Source organism: Salmo trutta, chromosome 32 (assembly GCF_901001165.1).
Source record: "Salmo trutta chromosome 32, fSalTru1.1, whole genome shotgun sequence".
NCBI classification, from domain to species: domain Eukaryota; kingdom Metazoa; phylum Chordata; class Actinopteri; order Salmoniformes; family Salmonidae; genus Salmo; species Salmo trutta.
Genome location: NC_042988.1, coordinates 215,352 through 232,901, shown reverse-complemented (window position 1 = coordinate 232,901; position 17,550 = coordinate 215,352). Strand labels below are relative to the sequence as shown.

The following is a 17,550-nucleotide window of genomic DNA, read 5'->3' as shown; positions in this document are numbered from 1 at the left end:
ACAGACAATTGCTCTGCAGTGATGTGTTCTAAAACCAGTCAGAGTTATGCTTCAAATATCCTGTTGACAAGATGGTACCAGTGCATCAATCCTGCTGGAGTTCTCATTAATATTTAGTATCAATTAAATATTAAAAATATCTACTTGATTATAGTAGGTACATTGTTGTAATCATGCTACCGTATGTGATTATGCCAAGATAATTCATAAAAATGATGTTGGAATGTCACAGCCATGGAAATGTATGCATGTTCTATTTCTATGGTCACATCATGCAACATGTTAAGTCAAACAACAAACAGTAGTTTCAAGGTGGACTTATAGAGCCATGCACAGTTAGGAACATGGAAACCCATTTACAGTTCACACCTAAACTTATGATCTTGTCTCAAACTAGCATGCTAGACTTCCGGTCATTGAGCTAACGCTAGTTAGTGTTTCCTGGCAAAACTACCTCTAACTTCCTTCATACTGGACACAGAGACATAAAAATGGTATCCACGAGTTAATCTGACTCTGGGGAAGTAGTTAAAGGGCCTCATCACAAAGTATCTCTTTAAGTCTTGTCTCTTTATATTCTCAAGCCATAAAAACATTTATTGTTAACATGGTCAATATGACTGAGGCATCTGACTGTGCCTAGATGGGAACCATGTGTTCACTGACCTATTCACCTCAATTCTGGGTGGCTTTGCCAACATAACCAGATTTCCCTTCCTGCCTTAGAATGTCAAATCTAATACTTATAATTTAAATCGGCAGTGCAAGACAAAAAGTCCTGACTTATAGCTAGCCTCGTACGCTATGCCCCTCTCCCCCTCCTGCCATCCCAATGCTCCCACCCGCTCTCCGATCAGACTCCCATGCAGCTCAGCAATGAGGTTCGGTTCCTGACCTGGACGACAGAATGACGAGGTCAGCTGGCAGGTGATCCCCATTGGCCGCTTTAACTACCTCCCCGACGCCCACCTGATATCAAGCAGCACGGACCAGGAGGGGACGAGAGAGAGCAGGGGCGGCCAGGGGAAGGATGTCAGGGAGAAAAGAGGGGGAGGTGGATGAGGAGGGTGAGAGGTAGAGTACAAATAGACACCAAACCAAGAAAGGGAGGAGAAACAATGGTTTAATTTTACGAAGAATAAGGACACAGCGTAAGCGCTGCATGTTCGGAGGGTCTGGTTTAATATGGTTTTAAAAACATTTGGAGAAGGTTATTAATAACTATATCAAGTAATTTATAGACACTATATACTGTTCTATGCAAATACAATAACCCCATTTACTCAACATAAATCATAGGGTGTGAATTAAATAAGAATTTAATGAGATTTTAGATGAGATCTGGATAATGTGCAAAAAAATTGCTGCTGTGCCAACAGGCAAAACAGTGGGCTATATGGATTCAGTACAGTATGTAGGTCTGTTGCACTGTTTCAGCTTATTTAAACATTTGGAGAGTAGGTCACAAAAGACATATCAAACAGATTCAGTAAATCGATGCAGGGCCCAAAGTAAGACCTGGTTCAAATAGATTTTGAAAAAGTGAAGGAAAAGAGGACTTAAAGACATGTTTGGTTAGTTCTCGCCAAAACCACAAATACACCGTTAGAATGAAGGGATAATTCCCACAATGCAATACTGTTTCTCAGTCTTTGAAACTCTTTCTTCAATAGTAGTAGCAGCCTTAGATATTTACAAAGCCGCGAAGAACATCATTGAAAATGTAGCAGGCACTTAACGTGCATTGATAGTGAGCCTACATTTTTATCGAGGCACTTAAAATGTCTGCTTTTATTTGGAATCAACCATCACTTCCTTGGGAGAGCTGAGAGAGAGGGAGGGAGGGAGAGAGAGAGAGAGGAAGAGGAGATGTCCTCAGGGTCTGTCAGGAACAGATAGGTGAACCCAGATTTCTACTTGGATGACAGTAGGATAGAGACCCCAGGTACATATTCTGAGCAACCTACTCAAATTATACATCTCCCACCACTGCCTGCAAGAAACAAACTGCCTGTGGAAGTCATGGAAATAATAATCATTTGAAATTCGATATGGAAATACAAATTTTATGGAAGTGTATGTGAAGAAATGTACATTTTCACCTCTAAAATGAGATGTAAACTATCGTATTGAAATTATGGAAATGATAAACGTTGGAAGAATCAAGATCATCAGTGAGAAAGTCAATTTAAAGGCACTTGTTCTTTAAGGGTTCTTCTTTCCAGCGTTGGTCAACAGGGCAGAATACCTTGGTCGTGTTCATTAGCGCCAAACGAAAGACAGCGGCATGAAACAGGAAGGGACTGCCTAGACTCGTTTTGTTAAGGTGTGCCCTAAAGAAACTGACTCTGAATACAGTGCATTCGGGAACGTATTCAGACGCCTTGAATTTTTCCACATTAAGCCTTATTCTAAAATAGATTAAATACACAAAATACCCCCTAATGACGAAGCAAAAACAGGTTTTTAAAATGTTTTGCCATTTTCTTTTTTTTAATATAAACTGAAATATCACATTTACATAACTATTCAGACCCTTTACTCAGTACTTTGTTTAAGCACCTTCGGCAGTGATTACAGCCTAGAGTTTTCTTGGGAATGACACTACATGCTTGGCACACCTGTATTTGGGGAGTTTCTCCCATTCTTCTCTGCAGATCCTCTCAAACTCTGTCAGGTTGGACGGGGAGCATTGCTGCACAGCCATTTTCAGGTCTCTCCAGAGCTGTTTTATCGGGTTCATGTCCAGGCTCTGGCTGGGCCACTCAAGGACATTCAGAGAGTTGTCCCAAAGCCACTCCTGCATTGTCTTTGCTCTGTGCTTAGGGTCGTTGTCACACCCTGATCCGTTTCACCTGTCTTTGTGATTGTCTCCACCCCCCTCCAGGTGTCGCTCATCTTCCCCATTATCCCCTGTGTATGTATACCTGTGTACTCTGTTCTTGCCTCAGCTCCTGCTTTTCCCAGTCTCTTTTTCCTGCCCTCCTGGTTTTGACCCTTGCCTGTTCTGACTCTGAGCCCGCCTGCCTGACCACTCTGCCTGCCCCTGACCCTGCCTGCCGACTTGTACCTTTGCCCCACCGCTGGATCATTGACCTCTGCTTACCCTGAGCCTGCCTGCCGTCCGGTACCGTTGCCTCACCTCTGATTTACTGATCCCTGCCTGCCTTGACCTGTCTATTGCCTGCCCCTGTTGGATCATTAAACCATTGTTAATTCGACGACGTCTGCATTCTGGGTCTTACCTTCATACCTGATAGTCGTTGTCCTGTTGGAAGGTGAACCTTGCCCCTGTCTGAGTTCACCGAAGCAGGTTTTCATCAAAGACCTCTCTGTACCTTGCTCCGTTGATCTTTCCATCGATCCTGACTAGACTCCCAGTAACTGCCGCTGAAAAGAAATCCCACAGCATGATGCTTCCTCCACCATGTTTCACCTTTGGGATGGTGCCAGTTTTCCTCCAGATGTGATGCTTGGCTCAAGGTCAAAGAGTTCAATCTTGGTTTCATCAGACCAGAGAATCTTGTTTCTCATGGTCTGAGAGTCTTTAGATGCATTTTGGCAAACTCTAAGCGGGCTGTCATGTTCCTTTTACTGAGGAGTGGCTTATGTCTGGCCACAACGGTCTGATTGGTGGAGTGCTGCAGAGATGGTTGTCCTTCTGGAAAGTTTTCCCTTCTCTACAGCTGAATTCTGGAGCTCTGTCAGAATGACCATTGGGTTCTTGGTCACCTCCCTGACCAAGGCCCTTTTCCCCTGACTGCTCAGTCTGGCCGGGCGGACAGCTCTAGGAAGAGTCTTGGTGGTTCCAAACTTCTTTCATTTAAGACTGATGGAGGCTACTGTGTTCTTGGGGACCTTCAATGCTGCAGACATTCCCCATATCTGTGCCTCGACACAATCCTGTCTCGGACCTCTACGACCAATTCCTTCGACCTCATGGCTTGGTTTTTGCTCTGATATGCACTGGCAACTGTTGGAATTTTCTAATCAAGTCCAATCAATTGAATTTACCACAGGTGACCTCCAAATCAAGTTGAAGAAAAATCTCAAGGATGATCAATTGAAACAGGATGCATCTGAGCTCAATTTCAAGTCTCATAGAAAAGGGTCTGAATACTTACGTAAATAAGGTATTTCTGTTCCTTATTTTCCATACATTGACAAAAATTTCTGAAAACCGGTTTACTCTGTCATTACGGGGTATTGTGGGTAGATTGATGAGGATTTGTTTTATTTAATCAACTTTAGAATAAGGCTGTAGCGTAACAAAATGTGGAAAAAGTCAAGGGGTCTGAATATCTTTCCGAATGCACTCTCTTATGTGCCATGGCAACTTCAAATGAATTTAGATCAGCATTTACCTTGATCTGTATTATCATTAAGTGTTGAACTACATCAGCGCAATCCTTATTCTCAATCTAGTTTCATATAATTTTGAAACACTTGTATGGGGGATAGTGCTTAGACAGAGAGCAAAGCTCAAATCAAGGAGGAAGCTTTTACAATATAAATGGTCGGAGATGTAAAAACATTCAAGATTCTCAATTTCAGGGAGACAATATATTTACCTGCTGTGTTAAAATATTGATAATGCCCAGCCACTAATACCCTTCATGCGCCGAGTGGAACCAGATAAAAACATTTTTCTTAATGTCTTCTCCTGCCTCACACAGATCACACCCTCCCTCTCACACACGCCCATTTGCACGCACGCACGCACGCACTCACACACCCACTCCCACTCCTCCCCCTTTAAAGCAAGGAGAAACAGGTTGCATGGCAACACGCGCATGTGCCTTCTATCTAACGGGCAGGCTATTAATAGCGTTCCTCGTTCACTTATTTTTTTATTTTTGTACCTGATTGTTGCGGGCGCCGTTTCTGACATGGTAATTAAATGGGGTGCTTTATGAATGCTGGATTAAAAGCTAATCTCTCTCTCTGTTATGTCCACGGGCGCAGCCTTTCTTCTCTTCTTAATTAGTAGCCAGGCCAGGCTGATGAAGGCCGGGGGCAAGATGGCGAACGGGAGGTGTGTGTGTAGAAGGGGGGATTCCTACTTAATATGGAGAGATTGCATTGGAAGAGACTGGTGTGAACGTATCCTTATCAACATGTTCTTTGCTCCAGTTCTTGTGGGACGTAAACTGACTAAAAAGTTACTGTCAGTGGCTGTCTATGAATATCTCTCCTATAATAATTGGTTGGTTAAAGGGGAAGTCCTGTATTTTACAAGTAACTTGAACTATGGATTACGCTACAGTTTCTCCTAGCCCATAGACTACAGTCAGATTTCGGAACCATCTAACACTAAGTTGTAAAATACTGAACTTCCCCTTTAAGTTAAGAGGTGATAGTCGTAACGTACCTTATCCTTTAATTTAAGAGAAGGTAGTCTGGTACCATACCTCTCCTTTAACCTGTTGGGGATAGGGGGCAGTATTTGCACGGCCGGATAAAAAACATACCCGATTTAATCTGGTTACTACTCCTGCCCAGTAACTAGAATATGCATATAATTATTGGCTTTGGATAGAAAACACCCTAAAGTTTCTAAAACTGTTTGAATGGTGTCTGAGTATAACAGAACTCATATGGCAGGCAAAAACCTGAGAAGATTCCTTACAGGAAGTGGCCTGTCTGACCATTTCTTGCCCTCCTTGATCATCTCTATCCAAAACAGGGGATCTCTGCTGTTACGTGACACTTCCTATGGCTCCCATGGGCTCTCAGAAGGCGGGAAAAAGCTGAATGATGTAATTCCATCCCCAGGCTGAAACACATTAGCGTGTTTGGCAAGTGCTCTATCAGAGGGCCATCAGACTGAGGCTCGTGCATGAGGGGATCCCATGCTTTTACTTTCACTCTCTTTGTATTAAAAAACGATTTCCCGGTCGGAATATTATCGCTTTTTTACGAGAAAAATGGCATAAAAATTGATTTTAAACAGCGGTTGACATGCTTCGAAGTACGGTAATGGAATATTTAGACATTTTTTGTCACGAAATGCGTCGAGCTCGTCACCCTTATTTACCCTTTCGGATAGTGTCTTGAACGCACGAACAAAACGCCGCTATTTGGATATAACAATGGATTATTTGGGACCAAACCAACATTTGTTATTTAAGTAGAAGTCCTGGGAGTGCATTCTGACGAAGAAAAGCAAAGGTAATAACATTTTTCTTATGGTAAATCTGACTTTGGTGAGTGCTAAACTTGCTGGGTGTCTAAATAGCTAGCCCTGTGATGCCGGGCTATCTACTTAGAATATTGCAAAATGTGCTTTCACCGAAAAGCTTTTTTTAAATCGGACATAGCGAGTGCATATAGGAGTTCTGTATCTATAATTCTTAAAATAATTGTTATGTTTTTTGTGAACGTTTATCGTGAGTAATTTAGTAAATTCACCGGAAGTGTTCGGTGGGAATGCTAGTCACATGCTAGTCACCTGCTAATGTAAAAAGCTGTTTTTTGATACAAATATGAACTTGATTGAACAGACATGCATGTATTGTATAACATAATGTCCTAAGATTGTCATCTGATGAAGATCAAAGGTTAGTGCTGCCTTTAGCTGTGGTTTGGGTTTATGTGACATTATATGCTAGCTTGAAAAATGGGTGTCTGATTATTTCTGGCTGGGTACTCTGCTGACATAATCTAATGTTTTGCTTTCGTTGTAAAGCCTTTTTGAAATCGGACAGTGTGGTTAGATTAACGAGAGTCTTGTCTTTAAAATGCTGTAAAATAGTCATATGTTTGAGAAATTGAAGTAAAAGCATTTCAAAGGTATTTGAATAACGCGCCATGGGATTCAACTGGCTGTTGAATCCCGTGGGATTCAACAGCCAGAGAGGCCAGATAGGTTAAGTTAAGATGAGGTAGTCTATTAACGTACCTTCTCCTTTAACCTGTCTGGTAACCTGGGACGCTTGCGTCCCACCCTAGTCAACAGCCAGTGGAATTGCGTGGCGCGAAATACAAATACCTCATAAATGCTATAACTTCAATTTCTCAAACATATGACTATTTTACACCATTTTATAGATGCACCTCTCCTGAATTGAACCACGTTGTCCGATTTCAAAAAGGCTTTACAGCAAAAGCAAAACATTAGATTATGTTAGGAGAGTACCCAGCCAAAAATAATCGCACTGCCATTTTCAAAGCAACTAGCATGCATCACAAATACCCAAAACACAGCTAAATGCAGCACTAACCTTTGACAATCTTCATCAGATGACACTCCTAGGACATCATGTTACACAATACATGCATTTTTTGTTCGATAAAGTTCATATTTATATATAAAAACAGCATTTTACATCGGCGCGTGACGTTCAGAAAATATTTTCCCTCAAATGCATCCGGTGGATCTGCGCTACAATTTACAAAATTACTATTCGAAAACATTGTTAACCTGTTGGGGCTAGGGGGCAGTATTTACACGGCCGGATAAAAAACGTACCCGATTTAATCTGGTTACTAATCCTACCCAGTAACTATGGATAGAAAACACCCTAAAGTTTCTAAAACTGTTTGAATGGTGTCTGTGAGTATAACAGAACTCATTTGGCAGGCAAAAACCTGAGAGATTCCTTTACAGGAAGTGGCCTGTTTGACCATTTATTTGCTTTCTTTGACATCTCTTCCAAAAACTCAGGATCTCTGCTGTTACGTGACACTTCCCACGTCTCCAATGGGGTCTCAGAGCCCGGGAAAAACTTGAATGACGTAATTCAAAGCCCTGGCTGAAACACACGAGAGCTTTTGCTAAGTGGTCTATCAGAGGACAAAGGCTTAGGCGCGTGACCTGCCCCGCCCCCGTCTTTCGGTTTTTCCCTCAGTTTACAGACACGCAGATTCCCGGTCGGAATATTATCGCTTTTCTACGAGATAAATTGCATAAAAATTGATTTTAAACAGCAGTTGACATGCTTCGAAGTACGGTAATGGAATATTTAGAAATGTTTTGTCACGTTATAAGCCATGTGTGCGACCGTGATTTACCATTCTGATATTGTCTAGAACGCACGAACAAAACGTCGCTGATGGAACATAACGATGGATTATTTGGGACCAAACCTACATTTGTTATTGAAGTAGAAGTCCTGGGAGTGCATTCTGATGAAGAACAGGAAAGGTAAGACCATTTTTCTTATAGGAAATATGATTTTGGTGAAGGCTAAACTGGGTGGGTGTCTAAATAGCTAGCCGTGATGGCTGGGCTATGTACTTAGAATATTGCAAAATGTGCTTCATCCGAAAAGCTATTTTAAAATCGGACATATCGAGTGCATAGAGGAGTTCTGTATCTATAATTCTTAAAATAATTGTTATGCTTTTTGTGAACGTTTATCGTGAGTAATTTAGTAAATTGTTAGTAAATTCCCCGGAAGTTTGCGGGGGGTATGCTTTTTCTGAACGTCACATGCTAATGTAAAAAGCTGGTTTTTGATATAAATATGAACTTGATTGAACAGACATGCATGTATTGTATAACATAATGTCCTAGGTGTGTCATCTGATGAAGATCATCAAAGGTTAGTGCTGCATTTAGCTGTGGTTTGGGTTTATGTGACATTATATGCTAGCTTGAAAAATGGGTGTCTGATTATTTCTGGCTGGGTACTCTTCTGACATAATCTAATGTTTTGCTTTCGTTGTAAAGCCTTTTTGAAATCGGACAGTGTGGTTAGATTAACGAGAGTCTTGTCTTTAAATAGCTGTAAAATAGTCATATGTTTGAGAAATTGAAGTAATAGCATTTCAAACATTTTGAAAATCGCGCCACAGGATTCAACTGGCTGTTACGTAGGTGGGACGATTTGGTGCCACCTAGCCCATAGAGGTTAAAATGTAATATTGTCATTCAAAGAATTATAGATTAACATCTCGTGAATGCAACCGCATTGCCAGATTTAAAAATAACTTTACTGGGAAATCACACTTTGCAATAAACGAGGTACTATGCTCAGAAAAATAGGCTAGGCAATACAGGTTAGCGCCATCTTGGAACCATCTAAAATCAAATATACTATTGTAAATATTCCCTTACCTTTGATTATCTTTATCAGAAGGCACTTCCAGGAATCCCAGGTCCACAACAAATGTAGTTTTGTTTAAAAAAGTTAATGATTTGTCCCAATAGCTCCTTCTTGTTAGCGCTTTCTGAAGGCTACTCATAATGTACGAGGCGCGCGGGACTTGTCGTCACGAATGTGCAAAAAAAGATATATTTACGTTCGTTCAAACATGTTAAACGTTGTATAACATAAATCTTTAGGGTCTTTTTCAATCAGAGCTTCAATAATATTCAAGGCGGACGATTGTATTGTCTTACTAAACGTTTCGGAATGAAAGGGTACCCATGGGCGCCCGCGTCATAGTAGTAATGGCCCTCCCTCTATGACCAACTTTCCAAGCCTCTCTTTCGGTCAGTTTTTACCGGAGAAGACTTAAACCACTTTGTAAAGACTGTTGGCATCTAGTGGAAGCCTTAGGAAGTGCTAAATGAATCCTAACTCACAGTGTGTTTCATAGGCAAAGTGTTGAAGGTGATACCACAAATTAGATTTCCACTTTCTGCATGCAATCTTCTCAGGTTTTGGCCTGCCATATGAGTTGTTATACTCACAGACACCATTCAAACAGTTTTAGAAACTTTAGAGTGTTGTCTATCCAAATCTACTAATTATATGCATATTCTAGTTACTGGGCAGGAATAGTAACCAGATTAAAAAACGTACCCGATTTTTATCAGGCCGTGCAAATACTGCCCCCTAGCCCCAACAGGTTTAAGTTAAGAGGAGGTAGTCTGGTAACGTACCTTTGCCCAGTACACAATCTCCCAGGCACCGTTCCTCAGCACTTTAAACAGCAGAGACAAATGAAAAGAGAAATGTTGTGAAACTCAGAATAAATATCATCACCATGCATTGTCATCACCACACATTCTGTCATGTGTCATACGACAACAAAGAAATACATTAATCTTTTGAAGGCTATGCCGTTATACATAAATGTATTATGTATACACTATACATACGAAAGCATGTGGACACCCCTTCAAAATATTGGATTCGGCTATTTCAGCCACACCCTTTGTTGACAGGTGTATAAAATAGAGCACAGCCATGCAATCTCCATAGACAAACATTGGCAGTAGAATGGCCTTACTGAAGAGCTCAGTGGCTTTCAACGTGGCACAGCCATAGGATGCCACCTTTCCAACAAGTCAGTTCCTCAAATTTATGCCCTGGTCAACTGTAAGTGCTGTTACTGTGAAGTGGGAACGTCTAGCAGCAACAACGGCTCAGCCGCAAAGTGGTAGGTCACACAAGTTCACAGAATGGGACTGCCGAGTGTTGAAGCGCTTAGAGCGTAAAAATCATCTGCCCTCGATTGCAACACTCACTACCGAGTTCCAAACTGCCTCTGGAAGCAACGTCAGTACAAGAACTGTTCATCGGGAGCTTCATGAACTGGGTTTCAATGACTGAGCAGCCACACACCAGCGTCGGCTGGAGTGGTGTAAAGCTCGCCGTCATTGGACTCTGTAGCATTGGAAATGCGTTCTCTGGAGTGATGAATCACGATTCACCGTCTGGCAGTCCGACAGACAAACCTGGGTTTGGCGGATGCCAGGAGAACGCTACTTGGAGAAATAATGGTCTGTGTCTGTTTACATGGTTCGGGCTAGGCCCAGACACAGGTTCCAGTGAAGGGGAATCTTAACACTACAGCATACAATTACATTCTAGACAATTCTGTGCTTCCAACTTTGTGGCAACAGTTTGGGGAAGGCCTTTACCTGTTTCAGCTTGACAATGCCCCCAGGCCAAATCGTCCAACATCAGTGCTAGACCTCACTAACGCTCTTGTGGCTGAATGGAAGCAAGTCCCTACAGTCATGTTCCAACATCTAGTGGAAAGCCTTCCCAGAAGAGTGGAGGCTGTTATAGCAGCAAAGTGGTGACCAACTCCATAATACAGTTGAAGTCGGAAGTTAACATACAGTCGTTTTTCAACCACTGCACAAATGTCTTGTTAACAAACTATAGTTTTGTCAAGTCGGGTAGCACATCTACTTTGTGCTTGACACAAGTAATTTTTCCAACAATTGTTTACAGACAGATTATTCCACTTATAATTCACTGTATCACAATTCCAGTGGGTCAGAAGTTTAACCTCTCTAGGGTAGGTGGCACCAAATCGTCCCACCTACGTAACAGCCAGTGTAATCCTGTGGCGCGTTATTCAAATACGCGGTTTCGCGTTTATCGTCGAAGGAATGAGCGTTACACCGAGACATGTACTTTGGATCAGGATCAATTTGGAGGTGGAGGGTCTGTCATGGTCTGGGGTGGTGTGTCACAGCATCATCAGACTGAGCTTGTTGTCATTGCAGGCAATCTCAACGCTCCCTCATGTGGTACCCTTCCTGCAAGCTCATCCTGACATGACACTCAAGCATGGCAATACCACCAGCCATACTGCTCATTCTGTGCGAGATTTCTTGCAAGACAGGAATGTTAGTGTTCTGCCATGGCCAGCGAAGAGCCCGGATCTCAATCCCATTGAGCACGTCTGGGACCTGTTGGATCGGAGGGTGAGGGCTAGGGCCATTCCCCCCCAGAAGTGTCCGGGAACTTGCAGGTGCCTTGGTGGAAGAGTGGGGTAACATCTCACAGCAAGAACTGGCAAATCTGGCGCAGTCCATAAGGATTCACTGCAGGACTTAATGCAACTGGTGACCACACCAGATACTGACTGTTACTTTTGATTTTGACCTCCCCTTTGTTCAGGGACACATTATTCCATTTCTGTTAGTCACATGTTTGTGGAACTTGTTCAGTTCGTCTGTTGTTGTTGAGTCTTGTTATGTTCATACAAACATTTACAGATGTTAAGTTTGCTGAAAATAAACGCAGTTGACAGTGAGAGGACGTTTCTTTTTTTTGCTGAGTTTATTTGCGAACATTTCTAAAACCAGTTTTTGCTTTGTCATTATGGGGTATTGTGTGTAGATTGATGTAGAATTTCATCATTTTTTAGAATAAGGCTGGCTATTTCAATTAGGTGATCTGTGTCCCTTATGAACATTGTTTTCCCGCTAAGACCAGACTTTTCTATTATAGAGGAATTGTCTTTGAGAGATTAGTACTGGGTACGGGTCAATTTAGTTAGTTTGCTGTCTGCTATAATCAGTTGTAACCTAAGCCATGTTACATTTCCAAACCACCTACCTCAGAATACTGTTATGACACAGCCCTCATATACCTTGTTTGATGTAACAAAAGTAATCTTGTTCCGTTACAATATTACTTTGCAAGGAAAGTAATATCACATATTACTCGTTATATTACCTTTTTTTTACACTGTCCATTCAGCACGGTGCTCCACTATAGGCCTACCTCCAGGCTATCAGATGAGCGAAAGTGTAGATTTTCCTTTAGTACTTAGTGATTTTTGCCATTGTTTCATCGATTTTGTTTGACTTACATACAGTAGGTTCTTGATGACAAGTAATCCCTTTGATTGTATGCCTTTTATTTCAATACAGTATTATCTGTAGGATTTTCTGACATAGTTTGCATTTGAGCCGTGGTCAGTTAAAGCGCCGGTTATTCGAATTTTGATGTCGGCGTTGATTTGACTTGATATCCTTTTTTTATAGGCTTTAATATGTAGGCTATATTTAGTTTTGTAAAGCTGCCTGAATGTTTATGGACAATATTAATTGGATGCGTTAGATTTATCAAGATAGAATTTAGTTGTGATAAGGGACGCTTTTCATGCCGTTTTGAATTGCATCATCAGACATTTTGATTGTTAATATGGAATTTTGTTAGAACATTAATAAATATTATCTATGGGTTTAAATGTATTATCATAAGTATAAATGTCTCCTATTTCTCGCATTTTTGTGGAACAATTCTATATAGACTACCAACATTTCTCCATTTAGCGTTTCAGAACATGAATGGAGAATATGAATGGTGCTCATTTAACAAAGTTAGATCAAAGTCCCTTCAGAAAGTATTCACACTCCTTAACTTTTTCAAAAAGTTGTTTTGTTACAGCCTGAATTTAAAATTGATTAAATTTAGATTTTGTTTTTCACTGGCCTATACACTATACACTATATATAACGTCAAAGTGGAATTTTGTTTTTCGAAATTTCTCCAAATGAATAAAACATTTTAAAGCTGAAATGTCTTGAGTCAATAAGTATTCAACCCCTTTGTTATGGCAAGTGTAAATAAGTTCAGGAGTAAAAATGTGCTTAAGAAGTCACATAAGTTACATGGACTCATTATGTGTGCAATAATAGTGACTTTCAAACAGTTACAGAGTTTAATGGCTCTGATAGGAGAAATTGAGGATGGATCAACATTGTAGATACTCCTCAATACTAACTTAAGTGTAAAGCAGGAAGCCTGTACAGAATAAAAATATTCCAAAAAGTGTGTCCTGTTTGCAACAAGGCACCAAAGTAATACTACAAAAAATGTGGCAAAGCAATTCACTTTTTGTCCTGAATACAAAGTGTTATATTTGGGGCAAATCCTACACAACACATTACTGAGTCCCACCCTCATATTTACAAGTATAGTGGTGGCTGCGTCATGTTATGGGTATGCTTGTAATCGTTAAGGACTGGGGAGTTTTTTAGGATAAAAAATAAATAGAATTGAGCTAAGCACAGGCAAAATCCTAAAGGGAAAACTGGTTCAGTATGCTTTCCACCAGAAACTTGGAGATTAATTCACTTTTCAGCAAGACAATAACCTAAAAGAACAAGGCCAAATCTATACTGGAGTTGGTTACCAAGAAGACAGTGAATGTTCCTGAGTGGCTGAGTAACAATTTTGACTTAAATCTGCAAAAAATCTATGGCAAGTCCTGAAAATGGTTGTCTAGTAATAATCAACAACCAATTTGGCAGAGCTTGAAGAATTCCGAAAATAATAATGGGCAAATGATGCACAATCATCACAATCCCAAAAAATTCATAGCTATAATCTCTATCATAAGTGCTTTTACAAAGTATTGACTCAGGGGTGTGAATGCTCATGTAAATGAGATGTCTGTATTGAATTTTCTATACATCTGAAAACATTTCTAAAACATGTTTTCACTTTGTCATTATGGGGTATTGTGTGGGTGAGAAAAAAATATGTTTAATCTATTTTGAATTCAGGCTGTAACACAAAATGTGGAATAAGTCAAGGGGTATGAATACTTTCTGAAGGCATTGTATGTCTGCAAGATCACATTAGACGTAACAGAACTGAATTTAATAGTATACTATAACTACTTTTATAAGAAAAACACCACCTCATTTCTTAGGAGTTTGAATGGTTGGATTTTTCAAAACTTCATAGCGTGCACCACAAGGCAAAATAGATTGAACTAAAACACAGGTAGGCTACAGTTTATCACCATTTGCTTTTAAAACTGCTCACTGTAGGCCTGCATAATAGAAAACAACACGGTACTTCGAAACAACACTGTAGGTTACAGAGCCTAATTCCATTAGATCTAAATACGTATTCTCATGAAACTGATTGAGATCAAATGGTTAGCATGCAGATGTTTTGAAAATCCTAACGTATCCCTTTAAAGGTTCTCAGAATGTTTCATTAGGTTGTAGGAACAGTCTGGTGGGAACAGTGTGGGGACATCACACAAGATATGTTCCCAAAACACAAAATTGTCCATTTGTGTGGAAGATTCTACAATGTTTCTTTTAGGGGACAAAAAACATTCACCTGAACATCCCAGAACACATTTTGTCTGTTCTTTAAAGGTTCCTAGAATGTCTCATTAGGTTGTGGTGACATTGTGGGGACATGATGAGATATGTTCCCAAAACACAAAACAATTCCAGTTGTGCTGCCGTTCAGGTTGTGTTTGTATCAGGGTGCACAAAACACTCCTTTGATGTTTGTCATGGAATTATTGTAATCGAAACGAGAGACTTTTGCATTTCTTAAAAACAATCAAACTTTAATATTTAATTACTGCATTAGAGTTATTATTATGTTGCATAAAACAACATTTGATGCAGTTACAGTATTATAACATAATCTTGCAATTTTGCTCTCACATGTTGCAAGAATGTTGACAAAATAGCCTTTTTGAGATATGTAAAGTTTCCCAGAATATGTAATTAGGTTGTGGGAACAGTGTGGGTACATTACAAGAGAGAGGTTCCCAAAACACAAAATATGCTCAGTTGTGATGTTTAACCTTTTACTGCAGTGGGCTAAATCAGGGTCACACAGTGTTTCCTGGTAGTCTTAAACATATCTACTTTGAAACAAAAGTATACACCTCACACACACATGGTTATGGGCCTGTCCTCCATAATCACCCGACCTCAACCCAATTGAGATGGTTTGGGATGAGTTGGACCGCAGAGAGAAGGAAAAGCAGCAAACAGGTGCTCAGCAAATGTAGGAACTCCTTCAAGACTATTGTAAAAGCATTCCTCAGGAAGCTGGTTGAGAGAATGCCAAGAATGTGCAAAGCTGTCATCAAGGCAAAAGGTGGCTACTTTGAAGAATCTCAAATATAAAATATTTCTTGATTTGTTTAACACTTTTTTGGTTACTACATGATTCTATATGTGTTATTTCATAGTTTTGATGTCTTCGCTATTATTCTACAATGTAGATAATAGTACAAATAAAGAAAAACCCAAACTTTTGACTGGTACTGTATGTCTGAGTGAAACTGGCTTTGTTTTGACTCTGTTGACTAGTGTTTGAGGTAGGCTAGGCTGAACATTTTTGGTTACCCAATGTGTAGGGGGGCCCACATTTTATTAAAGTGGGGGGTCTTCAATGCAGTCATCATTCCATTGACTGCATTACTAATGTATTGTCTAAATGCCTGAACTGTGTGTCTTGATTGAAGTGGTTCCTTTTGTCTGGTTGCAGAAACGTCACAACGCCGACAGTGTCGTCAATAAGAAGGAATGTCAAGGTATGGACCAATTTTGTCTGTTTCTTGTTGCTGTTATCCCAGATTGATTGATTAATTGATTGATGATGTTTGTCCTTCAAGGGGTAATTATTTTTATAGCTCACAAGCTGAGAGTAGGTCACAGGTTACACATACACTACACCAACAAACGTATGTGGGCATCTGCTCATTGAACATACAGTTGAAGTCGGAAGTTTACATAAACCTTAGCCAAATACATTTAAACTCAGTTTTTCACAATTACTGACATTCAATCCTTGTAAAAAGTCCCTGTCTTAGGTAAGTTAGGATCCCCACTTTATTTTAAGAATGTGACATGTCAGAATAATAGTAGAGAGAATGATTTATTTCAGCTTTTATTTCTTTCATCACATTCCCCGTGGGTCAGAAGTTTACATACACTCAATTAGTATTTGGTAGCATTGCCTTTAAATTGTTTAACTTGGGTCAAACGTTTCAGGTAGCCTCCACAAGCTTCCCACAATAAGTTGGGTGAATTTTGGCCCTTTCCTCCTGACAGAGCTGGTCAGTGGAGTCAGTTTTGTAGGCCTCCTTGCTCGCACACGCTTTTTCAGTTCTGCCCACAAATTTTCTATGGGATTGAGGTCAGGGCTTTGTGATGGCCATTCCAATATCTTGACTCTGTTGTCCTTAAGGCATTTTGCCACAACTTTGGAAGTATGCTTGGAGTCATTGTCCATTTGGAGACCCATTTGCGACCAAGCTTTAACTTCCTGACTGATGTCTTGAGATGTTGCTTCAATATATCCACATAATTGTCATTCCTCATGATGCCATCTATTTTGTGACGTGCGCCAGTCTCTCCTGCAGCAAAGCACCCCCACAACATGATGCTGCCACCCCCGTGCCTCACGGTTGGGATGATGTTCTTCGACTTGCAATCCTCCCCCTTTTTCCTCCAAACATAACGATGGTCATTATGGCCAAACAGTTCTATTTTGTTTCATCAGACCAGAGGACATTACTCCAAAAAGTACGATCTTTGTCCCCATATGCAGTTGCAAACCGTAGTCTTGCTTTTTTATGGCGGTTTTGGAGCAGTGGCTTCTTCCTTGCTGAGCGGCCTTTCAGGTTATGTCGATATCGGACTCGTTTTACTGTGGATATAGACACTTTTGTACCTGTTTCCTCCAGAATCTTCACAAGTTCCTTTGCTGTTGTTCTGGGATTGATTTGCACTTTTCGCACCAAAGTACGTTCATCTCTAGTAGACAGAACGCATCTCCTTCCTGAGCAGTATGATGGCTACGTGGTCCTAAGGTGTTTATACTTGTGTACTATTGTTTGTACAGATGAATGTGGTACCTTCAGGTGTTTGGAAATTGCTCCCAAGGATGATCCCCCCCAAAAAATCTGAGGTCTTGGCTGATTTCTTTTGATTTTCCCATTATGTCATGCAAAGAGACACTGTGTTTGAACGTAGACCTTGAAATACATCCACAGGTACACCTCCAATTGACTCAAATGATGTCACTTAGCCTATCAGAAGCTTCTAAAGCCATGACATCATTTTCTGGAATTTTCCAAGCT

At 40.5% G+C, this 17,550-nt stretch overlaps 1 protein-coding gene across 1 annotated transcript in view; it reads right to left on the bottom strand.

Annotated features, from left to right (window-relative positions):
* Positions 1–3,251, bottom strand: part of LOC115170640 (phospholipid-transporting ATPase IA-like) — a 176,499-nt gene extending 173,248 nt beyond the window's left edge. Inside the window, exons 1-2 of the mRNA XM_029726889.1 lie at positions 3,246–3,251; positions 896–969 (exon numbers count right to left, since the gene is read on the bottom strand). Of these exons, the coding sequence (XP_029582749.1) occupies positions 896–969; positions 3,246–3,251 (80 nt within the window). The remainder of the gene's footprint in view (positions 1–895; positions 970–3,245) is intronic.
* Positions 3,252–17,550: the final 14,299 nt, after the last annotated feature.